Source organism: Siniperca chuatsi, linkage group LG15 (assembly GCF_020085105.1).
Source record: "Siniperca chuatsi isolate FFG_IHB_CAS linkage group LG15, ASM2008510v1, whole genome shotgun sequence".
Classification (NCBI taxonomy): Eukaryota; Metazoa; Chordata; class Actinopteri; order Centrarchiformes; family Sinipercidae; genus Siniperca; species Siniperca chuatsi.
In genome coordinates this window covers 17,728,832-17,743,543 of record NC_058056.1, presented here as the reverse complement: position 1 = coordinate 17,743,543, position 14,712 = coordinate 17,728,832, and the positions used below count along the sequence as shown (strand labels likewise).

At 40.8% G+C, this 14,712-nt stretch overlaps 3 protein-coding genes across 6 annotated transcripts in view; 1 reads left to right on the top strand and 2 right to left on the bottom strand.

The window, feature by feature from the left end:
- Positions 1–270: 270 nt before the first annotated feature.
- On the bottom strand, positions 271–7,608 carry wdr20a (WD repeat domain 20a). Its single transcript, XM_044166589.1, has 4 exons — positions 7,200–7,608; positions 4,595–4,777; positions 2,725–4,068; positions 271–1,388 (listed from the first exon to the last, which is right to left on the bottom strand). Exons 1-4 carry the CDS (start codon positions 7,461–7,463, stop codon positions 1,335–1,337), a joined length of 1,845 nt encoding a protein of 614 aa, XP_044022524.1. The 5' UTR covers positions 7,464–7,608; the 3' UTR covers positions 271–1,334.
- Positions 7,609–7,965: 357 nt separating this feature from the next.
- LOC122861753 lies at positions 7,966–10,305 on the top strand. Of its 3 annotated transcripts, none has more exons than XM_044166602.1 (5): positions 7,966–8,232; positions 8,509–8,564; positions 8,672–8,743; positions 9,166–9,252; positions 9,354–10,305. In XM_044166602.1, the coding sequence occupies exons 1-5, from the start codon at positions 8,196–8,198 to the stop codon at positions 10,023–10,025; spliced, it is 924 nt and encodes a 307-aa protein (XP_044022537.1). In that variant the 5' UTR covers positions 7,966–8,195; the 3' UTR covers positions 10,026–10,305. The 3 variants fall into 3 exon arrangements, with proteins under 3 accessions (XP_044022537.1, XP_044022536.1, XP_044022538.1); XM_044166601.1 differs by having other exon boundaries at positions 7,974–8,232; positions 8,669–8,743; XM_044166603.1 differs by lacking the exon at positions 8,509–8,564 and having other exon boundaries at positions 7,975–8,232; positions 8,669–8,743.
- A 1,413-nt stretch (positions 10,306–11,718) lies between these two features.
- The window catches only part of dync1h1 (dynein, cytoplasmic 1, heavy chain 1), a 30,191-nt gene continuing 27,197 nt past the window's right edge, over positions 11,719–14,712 (bottom strand). For both annotated transcript variants that reach the window (XM_044166582.1, XM_044166581.1), the window contains exons 73-78: positions 13,859–14,067; positions 13,420–13,573; positions 13,097–13,239; positions 12,816–12,984; positions 12,350–12,474; positions 11,719–12,178 (exon numbers count right to left, since the gene is read on the bottom strand). In XM_044166582.1, coding sequence (XP_044022517.1) covers positions 12,050–12,178; positions 12,350–12,474; positions 12,816–12,984; positions 13,097–13,239; positions 13,420–13,573; positions 13,859–14,067 — 929 coding nt within the window. In that variant the 3' untranslated portion in view covers positions 11,719–12,049. The remainder of the gene's footprint in view (positions 12,179–12,349; positions 12,475–12,815; positions 12,985–13,096; positions 13,240–13,419; positions 13,574–13,858; positions 14,068–14,712) is intronic.

Here is a 14,712-nt window from a genome sequence, read left to right as displayed (position 1 = left end):
AGGAGAAAATCGAAGGATATAAAGTTTTCTTCTCAAAGTATTTTATTGTGGCTGAGGCATAAAGAGAGCTTGTATCAAGTTGAGGAGTCTTTTGAGATTTGATCGTTGTCTGCGAGACTTCCTGAGCTTCATAGACTTCCATACTTGACAGCTCCTTTCGTGCAACTTCTGCACTTTTTTGACAATGTAAGCAATTTCCACGCCAAAGGCATTCCAGCTTTGTTATGTAAATACAGCACATGTGGGTGAACAAAAAAGAACAGAAAACAGTGTATTCAAGATTATTTTAATATTATTAATATGTATACTTTAGGCTTTAGAAATATAACTATCAATGACAAAACTTCCACTGGAGTAATGGTAGTTTGCTTAGGCCGCCATCAAATCAATTAATTACAATATACACATTATCATACAGAGCAGATTTGAATCTGAAATAATATTAAAATAAATGCTCAATAGATAAAGGTTTTAATAGTTTTTTATAATTTTCTTCACCTACTGTATTAGCCATCTGTGAGTTCTGAGCACACCCAAAAATGTAAAGCCATTTTCTTCTAATAAACTAATTTAAGTGCAAACTTTTTTTTCTTTAAAAAGACTATGATTGCAGCATCCAGCTTTATAGATTCAGATTTCAAGATTGAGGATGTTAAAGCCGAGTGCAACAAGGCAGTCCTCAACCCTCTTTTTTTTTTGTTCCATTGGAGTAGTTATAAAAACAAACAACAAAATAACTAACAAAATCAGTGCAAAGTTGTTGATGGGGAGATTCTACTCCAGAAAAGACAGAAGTGGTGGGTGAATGTGGATGGATGCAAAATTTTCAGATGCTCACGCACTTGGTCATTAAAAAGGATAGTTCACCCAAAATTCATATTTTAGTCAGTAACCCTAAGCCCAGAGTGGGCTACACCACAAGGTCAAAAAAGGGGTACACGGAGATTCTGAAAATTAAATGAACTATCCCTTTAATCTCAAGCCACAATTGTCTGGTTTGCATCTAACAAAGCCAAGCTTTATTTCCAGAGGGGACAACAGTCTGATGAGATTTGACATGAAAGAAAGATAAAAAAAAAAATCTAAAATGTGTTAAAACTCCAGAGAACAGTACATTAGCGCATAACAGTCCACAATTGCACCACACCATTTTCTTGCTTCATTCCTCCACTAGGTCAAGTGAGTGATAAACGAAAAGAACAGAAAAGCAATTAACAAAATCGGAGGGGGGAGGGGAGGGGTATAAAAGAAAAGGAAAACTTGCAATGCTTGCAGGGTGAAGAGCAGCATCAGACTCTGGGTTGCAGGGTTCTTTAGCAGCAGAAATATTGTGGCTATACTACTGTTCCACTGGGAGAGCTGGCTTGGTTTTGGGATGACAATAAACCCTGGAAAAAGGAAAACAAGGAGATTTGCATTGGGAAAGTTCACATACTGTAGCAAAAAGCAAGCAACAAATAGCTCATTAAAAATTTGCCTCTGTCTCTTCTTTCTATATTGCGGTCCCCTGCATTTAATTAAAAGCCTGAGCACAGCAGTCAAACTGAATGGCAAGTGTACAGTGTAAGACTAATGATGTCTTTGAGAGGTTTGCTTGATCAAGGCACTTCTAATGTACATGACCAAACAATTGACATGTTTCAGGCTTTTTTTAACATCTTGATCTGACCATTTTTGTCTTTTTATTTTACAGGGCAAACTTACCAAACTGTTAAGCATTACATTTTTATTGCACTTCAGCTATTACACACTCAATCCTTAACCATAAAAAATTGGTTTATTTTAACTTCTTTATTACTGAATACTAATTTCACCTTCTAGAAGACTGACCTCAACCACTGCATCTTCCAATCCACTTTGTATTGTGGTTTGTATTAATCCGAATTTATACTTTTTTTAAAATACAATTTATATTTGTTCCATTTTCTCACACAGAAGACATTCGTGTACTCCTCAATATAATGGCATTGTTTGTGTTCTCATTTTTACTTAAGAGACATTTGATTAAATTTCAAGGGTATTTTTGTCTCTAACACTTGTTAATGTCTGACTGGTTGAAAGTAACAATCTCACTGGACTAACTAGCCTCCAGACTGCCTTTATGTTCCAGATTCAGACTATCATGTGCCTCGTTCTGGCAAAATCTCTCAAAACACAGACAAAAGGGAAGTATACAAGGGTGTATACACACATTAAGCTGTAAGCGTGTGAGAAACTGCAAAGATTCGTTGGGAAAGCCATTTGCATAAAAGCTGAAACTGTGATAGTGTATTATGCAGATGACTTCTCGTCTATGCTGCTATGCATTGTAGGATTATGATGAACCAATGAACACACTCCATATGGATTAACGTCTTCTTCCCCCCCTCCTCACAGGTCTACACAGGAAATCTTCCTTATCAGAATGTATTACATAACCAGACTGTAATTTTTTCATAGCATTGGTTATATTTGAAACTTAGGTATAATTATAGGTCTTTCATTGGAAAGCAGATGTACATTAAACAAAGTCTGATATGTTACTTGCCGGCCTGCAGAGTGTGACAATCTGAGTATAAAAGCTAAAAATGCTTTTCCAAATGTCCATAGTTTATTTTATGCTTTCAGAATATGTCTTGATTTTTAGTTACAGCCCACCAACTGATTTTAGGACAGCTTAAGATAGAGAGACATATTGTTATCACTTCAATTTTCCCCACATTTCCTGCATTAAAAAGAACTTACCACTTTGCCTGGCCTCGCCCATGTGCAAATAAATCCCTCCTGACAAGCAGTCACTAAACAGTCCTCTAAAAATATGAGTACAGTCAGTCTCTCATGTGCTATCTTTTTACAGATGAGGGGCTCAAGGAGGGGCACATCCTCCATGCGCGGACACAGCAGAGTGCCCAGAGTCTTAGCAGGGTCTGTTTTGGTTTTTGTCAGCAGGTTGAGCTTGTCGCTGCTCTTGCTGCTGATGTGACCCATGCTGTGGTTGCGTTTGTGGTCCTTCTCATGGTGGCGTTCCTTCCGATCATGGAGTGACAGTGTGGCAAACTTACTCACACCTGTGGCGATGGCACTGTCCATAATACCACTGCCAATGCCGCCACCACCACTGCCAGCCTTGTTGGTATTGTTTGCCGTTGTTGTGGTGCCAGCTGAATGGGGTAGGCTGTTGGAGCGTGGTAATGTAGTAGCGAGGGAGTTAATGCCAGGAGTATTGGCACCACTGTTGTTTCCATTAGTAGTGTTACTAGAGGTGTTAGTGATTATTGTAGCACCCGCAGGGGGGCTGGTAGCATTCATCACGTTAGTGTGTGTTCGTGTCCGTGAGAGCGGAAGATGGGGGAAAAGGATGTCCTCTGTGAGGTCCCATAGGCACAGCTGAGTGTCCTGGCCCACTGAGCCAAACCGGTATGTGACACTAACAGGTCGGCTGTCCGTGGAGTTGCGCTTGGAGAGTCGAGACTGTGTACTGTTGGCCCGATCCCGTCCAAAGTGGATCATCTGATCCTGGAAGTCCTCATCGCTGCCACTGAACTCCATTGGGTCACTCTCTTCCACGCTGGTGGTGTAATGGTCAAATGACACCACACTCACCCATGACTTGTGCCCGTGACCTCGGGCGATGACTCTGCAGTCCAAGAACGACCACACAGTCACTAGATCGTCCTCTCCACCTGCAACTATGTACTTTCCATCAGGGCTCCAGCACACACACAACAAGCCACCAAAGTAGCTCTTCATGGTGCCATGAAGCTCAACCGCATCAAAGTTGAAGACCCGTAGGAAGCCATCTTGGCTAACACAGGCTAGGAACTTCCCATCTGGAGAGAAGGCAAACTCATTCAGAGCCCCCTCGCCCACTGTCCATTTAAGGAGAGGGTTCCGTGTGGATTTACTCTTACAAGTGTGTACAGAGTAGTTCTCTCCCTGTTTAAGCAGCTGGTAGTGTGGTGCTGTGGTGCCACAAGTATGCTCCACGTTGTACAGGTACATATTCCCACTGGCATGAGAGACCAGAAACAGGCTCTCAGAGCCTGGCACCCATTTCACGCATGTTACTCTGGACTTGTCTATTAGTCTCTGGCAGGAGAGAAGGAAGGTATGAGGTTTGAGAGGCAGACAGGGGAGGATACAGCGGAGGGAGAAGGGAAAAGGGAAAGAATAATGTCAGTACAGTATCATCAGGAAATCGATATTCTGAACAACTTCTTACAATTTCACATAGAATACTCTGTTAAAGTCTTAGACCACTTATAATATAATAATATTATATAATAGTATTCTGTTTATAGGCATTGGGCTGGGAAAACACAAAAAGCAGCATAAAGCACAAGAAAAGCTATGGGAAATCCTTTGAACACATTCAACTTCTGTCATTCAGATGCTTTAAATCCTCTACATAAGAAGGTGGAAGAGTTTACTACAAGGAGGATACATAAAAATTACATTACAGTTTAAAAGAAATACTGAAACAATATTTTATACAGCCCAAGCTGTTGTGAGTTGTAGATTAGTCAATTAAAATGTTAAAATTCACTGCCTCTCCCAACTTTCCTCTACTGAACGCTGTACACAGAACTCTTAGTAATCTCCTTCAGAGACCTACCTCCTCATTGAAGAGCTTGCTTGTTTCCTTCTTGATGGGGTCAATGAGCTGTACCTGTCCTGCTGAGAATCCCACCAGCAGGGACACACTCTCTGCTGTAGCTGTGAGGTGGTTGAAGTCATGACAGGTGGGCTGTGTTCCCTTGTAGATGCGCTTGTCTATGGGCTTGCTCAGGTCAGCAGCCTGAAGAGAAACCGCATGAACACACATGAAGTGAGTGCAGTAACCTTTAAATGTAAAAAATGATTTAATGCACTTTGTTGCATGACAAAGGCTACTGTTGGTCAAACTGTTAGTAATAAACCATTGGAGCTGAGTGTGCAGTTATATTGTTTTTTCCTGTGCTTCATCTCAAACACACTGACACTGAATTTAGAGGAGCTGAAGGGACAAAGTTAATTAATTCCACTGATTAGGAAGGAGACACTCAATTTAGTCAAAGCCTAGATTTCTATCAAGTGTCTTGCAACCAAAGTGTACAAGTGCCATCTGAGCAAAAAATAGTTCTGTACGACCTTTAGCAACACATCAAATAGCTGACTGTCACTGAGCAAAAATGAGGAAGAACTCTACTATAGAGGTATGCCTTTTCTGTGAAGATGGGTAGATGCTAGCAATCATATTGTATGATGTACAGTTTGTTTTCGATGTCAGAGAAACCGTATTTTACCGCTGTGAACAAGACACCCTGGGCATATACTGTAGATAGCCAGTGTAACAGTTCCATTTGTTAATGATTTACAGTTTACACTACTGGTAGAATGGAAAATTCTTTGAGTGTAAGATGATGACGCAGTGGTTCCTCCACTACTGTTAGATGCGACATGGTTTGACATTTTGTCTCTCTGAGGCGAGACAGAAACACTCAAAGTCTTAAAAGTAGTTTAAATCAAGAGTCCAGTCAAAAGCACAGCTCGTGTGCTTCACAACAGCCTGCATGGTATTAGGCAGTGCTTTGATGATTGAAATTATCAGCAAAAATGATACATAATAAGCCATAAGTGGTGAAGAATACTTTTAAGGAAGGAGGTTACAGATATACACATAAGAAATAAACAGGTCCTCCTGAGCTGCTGGATTTGTTCACTGCTAGCTGTAATATATAGGACATTCTTACTATTTTTGCTTTAAACCTGTAGCCATGTATTTGCTCCAGCAAAACATATCAGATAAGTAAAATTGCCAATCTCTTCCATTCCTTAGGAATGGGACAAATAATCAATAAGGTGTATTGTGTCAATAAGGTGATGTATTGTGAACACTCTCTTGTTATGTTATTGACACACTGAAACCAAATACCTTTGTTTTTTTTAGGCATATGACTAATTTGCTTCTGCCATAATACCTTGCCATTTGACATTTTCTGTCAAACTTAAATTGCCAGGACTGACAAGACTAGAATTACTATTATGCACAGTTTTGCCTTTTACTACAAATTCTGTACTAAAACTCTGGATTTGTTCTAATTTCTGGAGGTTCAGCCTTTTGCCAGTCTACTGACTTGCACGTGTTTCTGTCTGAATAATAAAAAGGCTATGACACATTGCGTTAAGTTAGAAGTCAGCTGATTCCAGTCAACCTGTAATGGGAGGTCAGCTGTTGACCGAAACCAATTTTTGTAACGTTAGTGACAAAATATGTGACTGCTTTATGATTTTTATTTTATTTTTTTGTTTTACATGTAGCACGTGGCAGAGCCTGTATCACGATACTCCTAAATGAGGCATATTGTAGGCAACCTATCGTGATAACGCTGGAGAGCGAGTTATTAAGTCATTCCCACTCGTTCTCCACCCTTTGTTTAACTAGAAAATCATCACATATTTGTCAGAACTCACCATCACCATCAGTTATTCAAGAATGATTTGTTAGTGACTGAACATCTACGCAGAATATAAACATATACTGCGTATACTATACAGATGGTTTGCCAAATATGCTCTATCATAAATGTCAAAACTAGCTAACGTTAGCATTTCCCTACAAGCAGAGCAATTCGGCTTAGTTTGATCAGGTCATAGATTTTGTCCAGACACATCCCCAAGCTAAGAGCTGATTTCCATTACATCAAAGCATGACGGCAGCAGTTAGCTTGCTAGCCAAATGACTGTTCACACGCTGAATCGGCATCATTGTGATTTGTAAACACCTGTCAGTCAAAAGGCGTCGACAGGTGTTATGGGTGGCAACGTAGAACTGTCACTGTCATCACAAACTACAACCGTTACAGCAGCAATGTCAACCACGACAACTTAAATCAAATCAAAAGGTCAACTTTAGCCTAGTGGTCGTTACCCAACCTCACGAAACCTATCCTGCAAAACTAAAACAGAGCGGCGGACTGGGGACGGAATTTAGCCCCTGGCCTCGGAGTGGCTGCAGGTTTGCTAACGTTAGCCAGTTGCGTTGGCTAGCTAACTACTAGGCTAGCTTCATGATAGCTTCTAGCTAACTAGCTGCCAGCTAATTTCAAAGTCAAGCAACTGCCAGTTATTTAATACAGCAAACACAAGTCTGAAGTTCAGCAACAGCTCAGACAGCAGTGATGTATTTTAACATAGAGTATCACACATTTCCGTTGACATTAGCCGTGTTAGCACGCTACCTTTCTAACGCCTTTGTAGATGTAGAAGTAGAGCTCACGGCCCACATTGAAACAGATCCTGTCGCCGTTGCCCGACTGGTCGTTGACGTTCACGAAGGAGACCTTGACGGGGTTGGAGCCTTGCGAATTGAAAGGCACCCTGTTAGGACGGCTGTATTCGGAGTGAGTGAGGAGTTTGTAGACACCTTCCCGAGTGGTGAACTGAGTTTTAATTTCGTTCATCTCCTTCCCTCCTCCCTCCGCCGCCATCTTTGAAATTAACATTCATCCCTTTCCCCCAGGCCGGATCTTACGCACGGAGGGAAGCGGGCCATGGAGCGGGCATTACGACTCTCCCGTTCCCCCCAACGGTTCACCGGGGAACTGGTGGAGGAGGATACCATTTCAGAGTAACTTAGATGTCACAGCTTTGCACTTCTCTAAAACGCTGCAGCATTATACTGATTTTAAACCATATGTTAGAAATAGTACATTTGGGAAAATAAAACAGTTATACGACAGTAAGATATATTTTACGTTGGTGGTAAGTTATATACCTAACGTTATGTTATATAAATGTTTAACCAACCGTTCGACATTATTTTGAAGTCATTTACCGCTTCCTCGGCCTGTACAGATTTAAAAACTTTTACAGTATAAAGAGGCTTACAATGTAGTTAGGATTAATTTAAAAGCTTTAAAAACTGGCATTTAAGCTGTCGTGCAGAATCAGCGAGGTCAATATGAGTTTTATTTTGAAAAACAAATATCACCGGACGTATTATTTTGTTAAAATCTTGAAAATAGTAAAGTCAGTGGCGTTTTGAACTCGTGTCCATGCTGTTTGTCATGTGTAAACTGCTCACCTGTGGTCACACTTGGCTGCATCATATCAAAGGCATCTGGTACTCTGCTGGTTAATTAATCTACCAGTTTACCTACCTGACTACACAACAACGGCATATTTTACGTATTTTACTTTATCGTGGTTTAAAAAAGTTAAACGCGCCAAATGTCATGGCATATAGGAGAAGACGACAACTCTCACTTCCAGGTAAGTTGTCAGTTTTTTTTGTCATTTAAAATTTTTGCTGAATCAAAAACATACAATACTAACGATACAGTTTGTAATATTTGCTGGATAGTACTCATTCATATAACGTTAGTATTTGTTTTCTTGGACATGGTATTTTGGCACTGCGTGACTTAGTTATATATATATATCTCTTTTTTTTTTTTTTTAAGAAATGTGGATTTATTTTTGGTGTCTTTTGAATGTGCTTAAATGCATTATTGCCTACAAATGTAATGCAACCCCCCCCCCAATTAGATCACAGTGATAGGTATGCACCCAACAACATGGACCAGCTTTCTTTCAAATACATGGTGAGATCAGTTCACAACATTTCATCACCATATTGAGAGTGCTGTGGTCTCACCAGTTAGAAAATTATTCTTACTTTGACATATACATGTCTGTTTTCTGTCAGGAGATGTGTAAAGTGGAGTCCAGCACCGATTCTGACTCTGAGATCAGTCCAAGATGGTCGGACACCAGCACTATGGTATTGCTTTATTTCTGAATGTGAACATCACACACACACACACACAATAAGCACAAATGAATAAGTGACAATGTAAACTCAAATAGCATACCTATATTTTAAATGGCTTAAAAAGAGATTACTCCCAGTGCCAGATTGAGGACATTTTTTATTGGATATCTCCATTAAGTTTGTTTTAAAATGGGATTAAATAGTTTCTTTCCCAGAAACTGACTCTACATGCCCATTATCTTCACACCATCACTGGATACTGCGCACATACACACCTTACCACCAAGTCTTGTCTTTTATGGTCTTCGTAACATTTAGGAAGGGCACACAGGGATGGGCTCCAACATGCATTGAGCTTTTTAATTTATAAATGAATTACCATCTTGTTGATGGGGGGGGGGGGGGGGGACCCTGAATTCCTCGTTGAGCAGGGATGTGTGAGCAGTGCACCAGAGAGTGGGACTTTTCGGCGGACATTGCCACACAAGCCTGCAGGAAGGCATGGCTGTTATTCTTTGGTAAGCATTCTCCTTTCTCTAATCCATCCATTTCTGCTGCAAAAGCATCCTGCTGTTCTGTGTGTTAATGAATGAATGAATGAATGCATGTGTGATTGTAGTTTTTGGACCCATATGATGGGAGCTCTGAGGATTCTGACGAGTCCAACGTCGACGTGGGTATCTCCAGCAGGCGAACAAGGCAGCAGGGAAAAGGTGGAGGAGGAACCTGTCGGTTCTCGGGCAGGAGCAGGAGAGTTATCCTTCATCACCCGGCCTCTGTTGCACTCAGAGAAGTGGTGAAAAATGGGACGCGAGATGCTGTGACAGAGCAGCAACATCTTTTGGATGTCCAGATGAAATGTGGGAGTGACTCTAAACTGTGGGTCTGTCAGCTTGACATTCTGCCCTCCCACAGTGACAGGGATGGTTGTAGAGATCTTAAAGGGGAAATGGCCAATGATTCAACAATGCACACCCAAACCATGGATATAGAATTACATTGCCAATTTGATGATTCAGGCATGCACGCTACAAGACCGTCCACACCTCAAACACCTGGACCTGTCACCCCAGTGGAAGGGAGTTCATCCCAGATGCTGGATAGCTCCTCTGTGAGACCCCCCAACGCCTGTAACCACAGATCTGTTTACAAGAGAAAACTGAGTTTCCCTGGAGCAGAAGTGGTGGAGCTGGGGCAAAGAAAGAGGCAGTGTGTGGTCAACATGGAGGACGAACAAGAGGGAGTGGACTCTGCGTCTGAACCATGTCAGAGCCATATAACCACAGACTGACAGACTGAAGCACTGCGGTCATATTCAGAGCCTTAAATACTATAAATAGTTTGTTTACTCATGTATAGATATATTGGTGTAGAGATCTGAAGGTTTAATTTCCAACCTCCAGTTATTTTGAGTGTCTCACAGGTGTCACATATCGTGCTGACTGTCTATAAGCAATTATGATTTTTGTTGGGAGATTTACCATATTAGCCTGGGTCTCCATAATAGACCAAAGTACAACCTATGCACTGGTAATGAAGAAACTGTACATTACAGACCAATAAAAGAAAAACATCTTTCAAAAAGAAAATTAAAACAGGATACTGTTTGGGTTTTTTTTTTGGTCCACATAAGCTTAATAAGTATCTACTGCTTCACTGGATGGTAAAGTTCTTTCTGGTTTTAATGATAAAGATGGCATACAACAACTATAGCTCCACAGGTGCACCACCAAAATCAAACTTTGTTAAAATGATGAGGTGTTCAAATTTTGCTTTGTATAAATTGATCTAAATGAGGGAAAAAATCATTATCAGTATTCACCAGTTTCAAGCCATTCTTGTGTAGCTTTGTGTTTGAGGCTTTTGTTTACACAGCCTCTACATAGGCTGTGTGAATTCCTCTTGGAGGACTATTGTATCTATATTTTAAAATTCTGGCAAATTAAAAATGCACAACTTAAATCAATTTTCTTCAGTCTTGAACATACAACAGTGTGATGTTTGTGTTTTTGCTGCAAACGAGAACTCAAATCTCATATCCTTCCTCTTCCTTCTCACACTAGTATTGTGAAACAAATTATTTGTATTTCTCTTAATAGCTTGCAGTCATCTAGTTTCATTTCCTTCATTATTTATGTACATAATATTCTAGTTAGTGAAACCTTCAGTATATTTGCATAAAGGTTTGGATAATAAAATGTTGTATGACTGCCATGAAGACAGTGATGGAGAGCAGGAAGTGAAGTTAGCGTCCACCACCACGTGCACTTTGGTTCTCAGGTTCTGTGTCGAAGTGTCACCATGTCCAGAGGTCAGGATATGATCTGGGATCTGGTTAAGACTAAAACAAAACAAGAGACCTTCATCTCCTCTGCAAATTCATTTGAAAATCATTGCGTACATTCTGTGACACTGTCCACTATCCAGTTTGCTGAACCTAATTTATAGAAGACGAGTGGGATTCCCTTCAGAGAAATGTCTTAAACAGTGACAAAAGTCAGTTATTCAAACCAAAATAGGTTATCATATATATTTTAATTAGGACAATCAGCTTCCTTTTTTATGTCAACTTCATTTATCATGAAATCAACAGTTGACTTTATCACCCTCTACTCTTATGTTTTCAGTAAATTTGTAATTGGGAAAAGTCTGGCAGACTGATGACAAGTGAATTTGAGAGACTGACAGAGTACAGCTGAGGAGTCTCACATGGGAATAATAAAAAACTTCCATACTTTTAAGTCTGAGTCAGGTAACCAGGATATTTGAATGCTGATGACTTCCAAGAGCTGCACAAGCCTAAATCCCTTCATATCCGAATTAATGCAATTTTGAAATGGTTTATATTGACATATTTGCAGGTCCCCCCTTGAATTTCACTTAACTCTTGTTACATAAAAAAGGGATACAGGCAAATGTCACATATGATACTGACTTTAAATCAAACATTTCCTACCACACAAAGACAATGCTGAAGTCATTAATGCAGTTAATTTCATTCCAACAAGCTTTATTCGGTTCGATCTAAAAACACACCGGTTCTTTCCTAAAAACAACTTACTTTCAACTTTCCTTTTCCACATTTCATTTTCTCTTCATTTACCATCTGACCAACATTCCCTTGACCTTCTAAGATACTTTCCAAAAACACTAAGAATGGGTACATGTTCGTTACTGCTCCACATATGTTTCTAACTACGTTTTATACTGGAATTCAACAACTACTTTTTAAATGGTGGTTAATAAGCAATGAATGTAAGTGATTACGTGTGGTTTAATAATAAGACTCTGGTCTTCAGGAATGACTTGTTTCATCTACTCGGTGCACAGGACAGCAACTCCACGCTCATAGAAGCTATGTGGATCTTCCTTGGTGGCGATGTCAAAGTCAACAGTGAAAATGAGGTCAGACCTGGTGAAGTTCAGGTACACGGGCAGAGTCACCTGCAACAAGAAGGAAAACTAAATGTGACAAATGGTTCTGCACAGTCATCTGAAACCAAGGCAAAAGGTGAATTTAACAGGTATCATTAGAAATTTTTCTAATTCGTCTGTGTGGATTATTAGATAGAAAGATGAATAGTTTTGTATTGTGTATACATATCTTGTTCATACCATATGCCTCTTCTCATCGCTGCTTTGCTTGATCCAGCGAAGCTGGGTAAGAGGCAACTCAGTGGAGATGGAGGTGGACAGAGACAGCTTGTTGTTGGCACAAGTAGATCCCTGTAGTTTCAGACCTGAGAGAAACAGTGACCATGCTCAACATCAGAACCCTTAAAACTAAGTTTTACAAATCTACATTATATATTAGAATACAGTTATTTTAGTGACAATCAACTGGATTCACATGTTCAAGAGTTGTGTGAGTATTTGGGTGCTACAGAATTAGTAGGACCTATCCTATAAGTATCTTTTATTTTTACTTTTTGTATGTTTACTTTTTTCAGACATACATCACCCCATCTATGTCTGAAGGACATTTTGCCAATTCACATATACCCCACGTCATATCACCACAATTGAACGAGTCCTTGTTATGCAATTTGAAACCATGCAGATGACGTGTTGCTTGTCTGACCTTTGATGCCGAAGCTGCAGGCATCCAGTGCGGCACCCTGGGCGGTGGTGACATTGACCTCCAGACACAGCTCTTCCAGAGACCAGCTGTTGGCCTGGGCCACATACTGGCGGGTAGCAGTAATGTAAGCCTCTGGCACAAACAGGCTGCCGAGGCAAACGTGGATGTTCTGGAGAACGAGAAAAAATAATGGAATGGCTCTGTCAATTTTTATGGAATTGTACTATTAAAGACTCACAGGTTGCTTGATTCCTGTACACAAACAGTTAACCAAACAATACCTTCAGTTCCTTTGCACCCCCACTGGCAGCTCCCTGGGAAATCTGCTGCAGCTGTTTGATTCGCTCACTGAAGTCTGCCACCCACTGGATCACAGTCATGGTGGCTGGAACTGTGTACCGACACCAGCTGCGAGGGAGGATGCCTGGGGAGAAAAAAAACAAACAAAACACAGGTGTACACCAGTTATTCAAAGTATAATCTTGTTGGTCAAGGCAATGAGTAATTTTAAGTGTGCAATGATTTTCCTATATTCATTTATCTGACTTCAAACAAGTAAGCTAAACCTTTAAAACTACATGAACAAATTTGAGTACGGTTTTACCTTTAACAAGGTCGCTGAAGAGTGTGCGCAGGTCGTTAGTTTGCTTCTTTTTGCCCTCGCACACCTGCACCACATCGGACAGATCCTGACGGACCTCCTGCAGCATCTTGCCACCCATCTTCACCTCGCGCTCAAAGAACCGGAACAGTGGGTCCTGGGTGATTGTGTGTTTGGACAGAGAAGACATTAAATCCAATACAGAAGCTTGGCAAAGAAAAGCAAGTACATATTAATCTGCTAAAATTCAAACATGTGATTTTATTTCTTTTCATTTTACCTCGTTACCTCATGAGTCAAGAACAAAAATATAAAAACACATCAAAACAACTGATCAACATAAAAGTAATTGCCAAGGATGTTTTACAGCTTCTTGTAGATGTATATTTTAGGCCTGTCTCCTTAAGTCTGCTTGCCAACCATCTTTCCTCTTAATTATTACCTTGATGTTCTCCACGGTGCGTTTGAGTGGATTGACTGTTTGGGGCATGAGCTGCAGCCAGTTGGAGGCAGTGGTGTGGAGGGTCCTCATCCAGGCTGGCTGGGCATCAGATGTGGACGAAGCGCGCTCCTTCTTCTCCGTCTCGTAGGCAAGGTCATCCTCATCCTCCAACATCTGCATTTTCAGCATCTTACCCATCATGTCAGTGCCTGCGCAGCCCGGCGGAGGGAGCGAGTGAGTGGGGAGGGAGGTGGAAGACAAGGCCATGGTGGGAGGTAGGGGGAGAAGAAATTAATAGTGGAACAAAGAAACAAACAGCTTACCCCGAGGGTGTGTTAATAAGGTTTGTTTTATAAAAAAAAAAAAAAAAAAAAAAAGAGTTGTGCCAGACAAACAAATTAGAACTGGGTAGGAAGAAAGACACACAAGGCTTCAGGCAATATGTCCATCAAATGTTAACATTCAACATAGTTCCCAAGTGGATAAATTAACCGCATTCTTGAATGACTGGATCTGTAAAAGAAATGAACATAACCAATGTAGGGTAACGGGTTTGAGAGAGAAACTAAGGATGAAGGAGAGGGGGAGTGTGGCAGGTGGTCCAAGGGGTGGATGCTTGTGGGAGTTTGGAGGAGGTGTGGAAATTAATAGGACAAAACAGGGAGGGAGGATATGATTGAGGGGATGTGGAGGTGTGTGGCTGTTTTGAATCCTAATCTGAGGGTGGGGTGGGGTGGGGATAGTATTTTAGCAAAGCGACATGATGGCTGTGAAATACAGCTGCTGGAGGGTGAGGAGACACGCACCCTTCCTTTGGGCAGAGCACCTTTTAAAGCGTGATGGCTACAACTACA

Excerpts from the sequence above, each read along its gene's own strand:
- LOC122861753 (XM_044166601.1), top strand. The coding sequence starts at position 8,196 with ATGGCATATAGGAGAAGACGACAACTCTCACTTCCAG. Across the intron at positions 8,744-9,165 it reads GGTCGGACACCAGCACTATG|GGATGTGTGAGCAGTGCACC; the intron begins GTATTGCTTTAT and ends CTCGTTGAGCAG. Across the intron at positions 9,253-9,353 it reads GGCATGGCTGTTATTCTTTG|TTTTTGGACCCATATGATGG; the intron begins GTAAGCATTCTC and ends GTGTGATTGTAG.
- wdr20a (XM_044166589.1), bottom strand. The coding sequence starts at position 7,463 with ATGTTAATTTCAAAGATGGCGGCGGAGGGAGGAGGGAAGGAGATGAAC. Across the intron at positions 4,778-7,199 it reads TCTACAAAGGCGTTAGAAAG|GCTGCTGACCTGAGCAAGCC; the intron begins GTAGCGTGCTAA and ends GTTTCTCTTCAG. Across the intron at positions 1,389-2,724 it reads GGGCGAGGCCAGGCAAAGTG|GGTTTATTGTCATCCCAAAA; the intron begins GTAAGTTCTTTT and ends TCCTTTTTCCAG.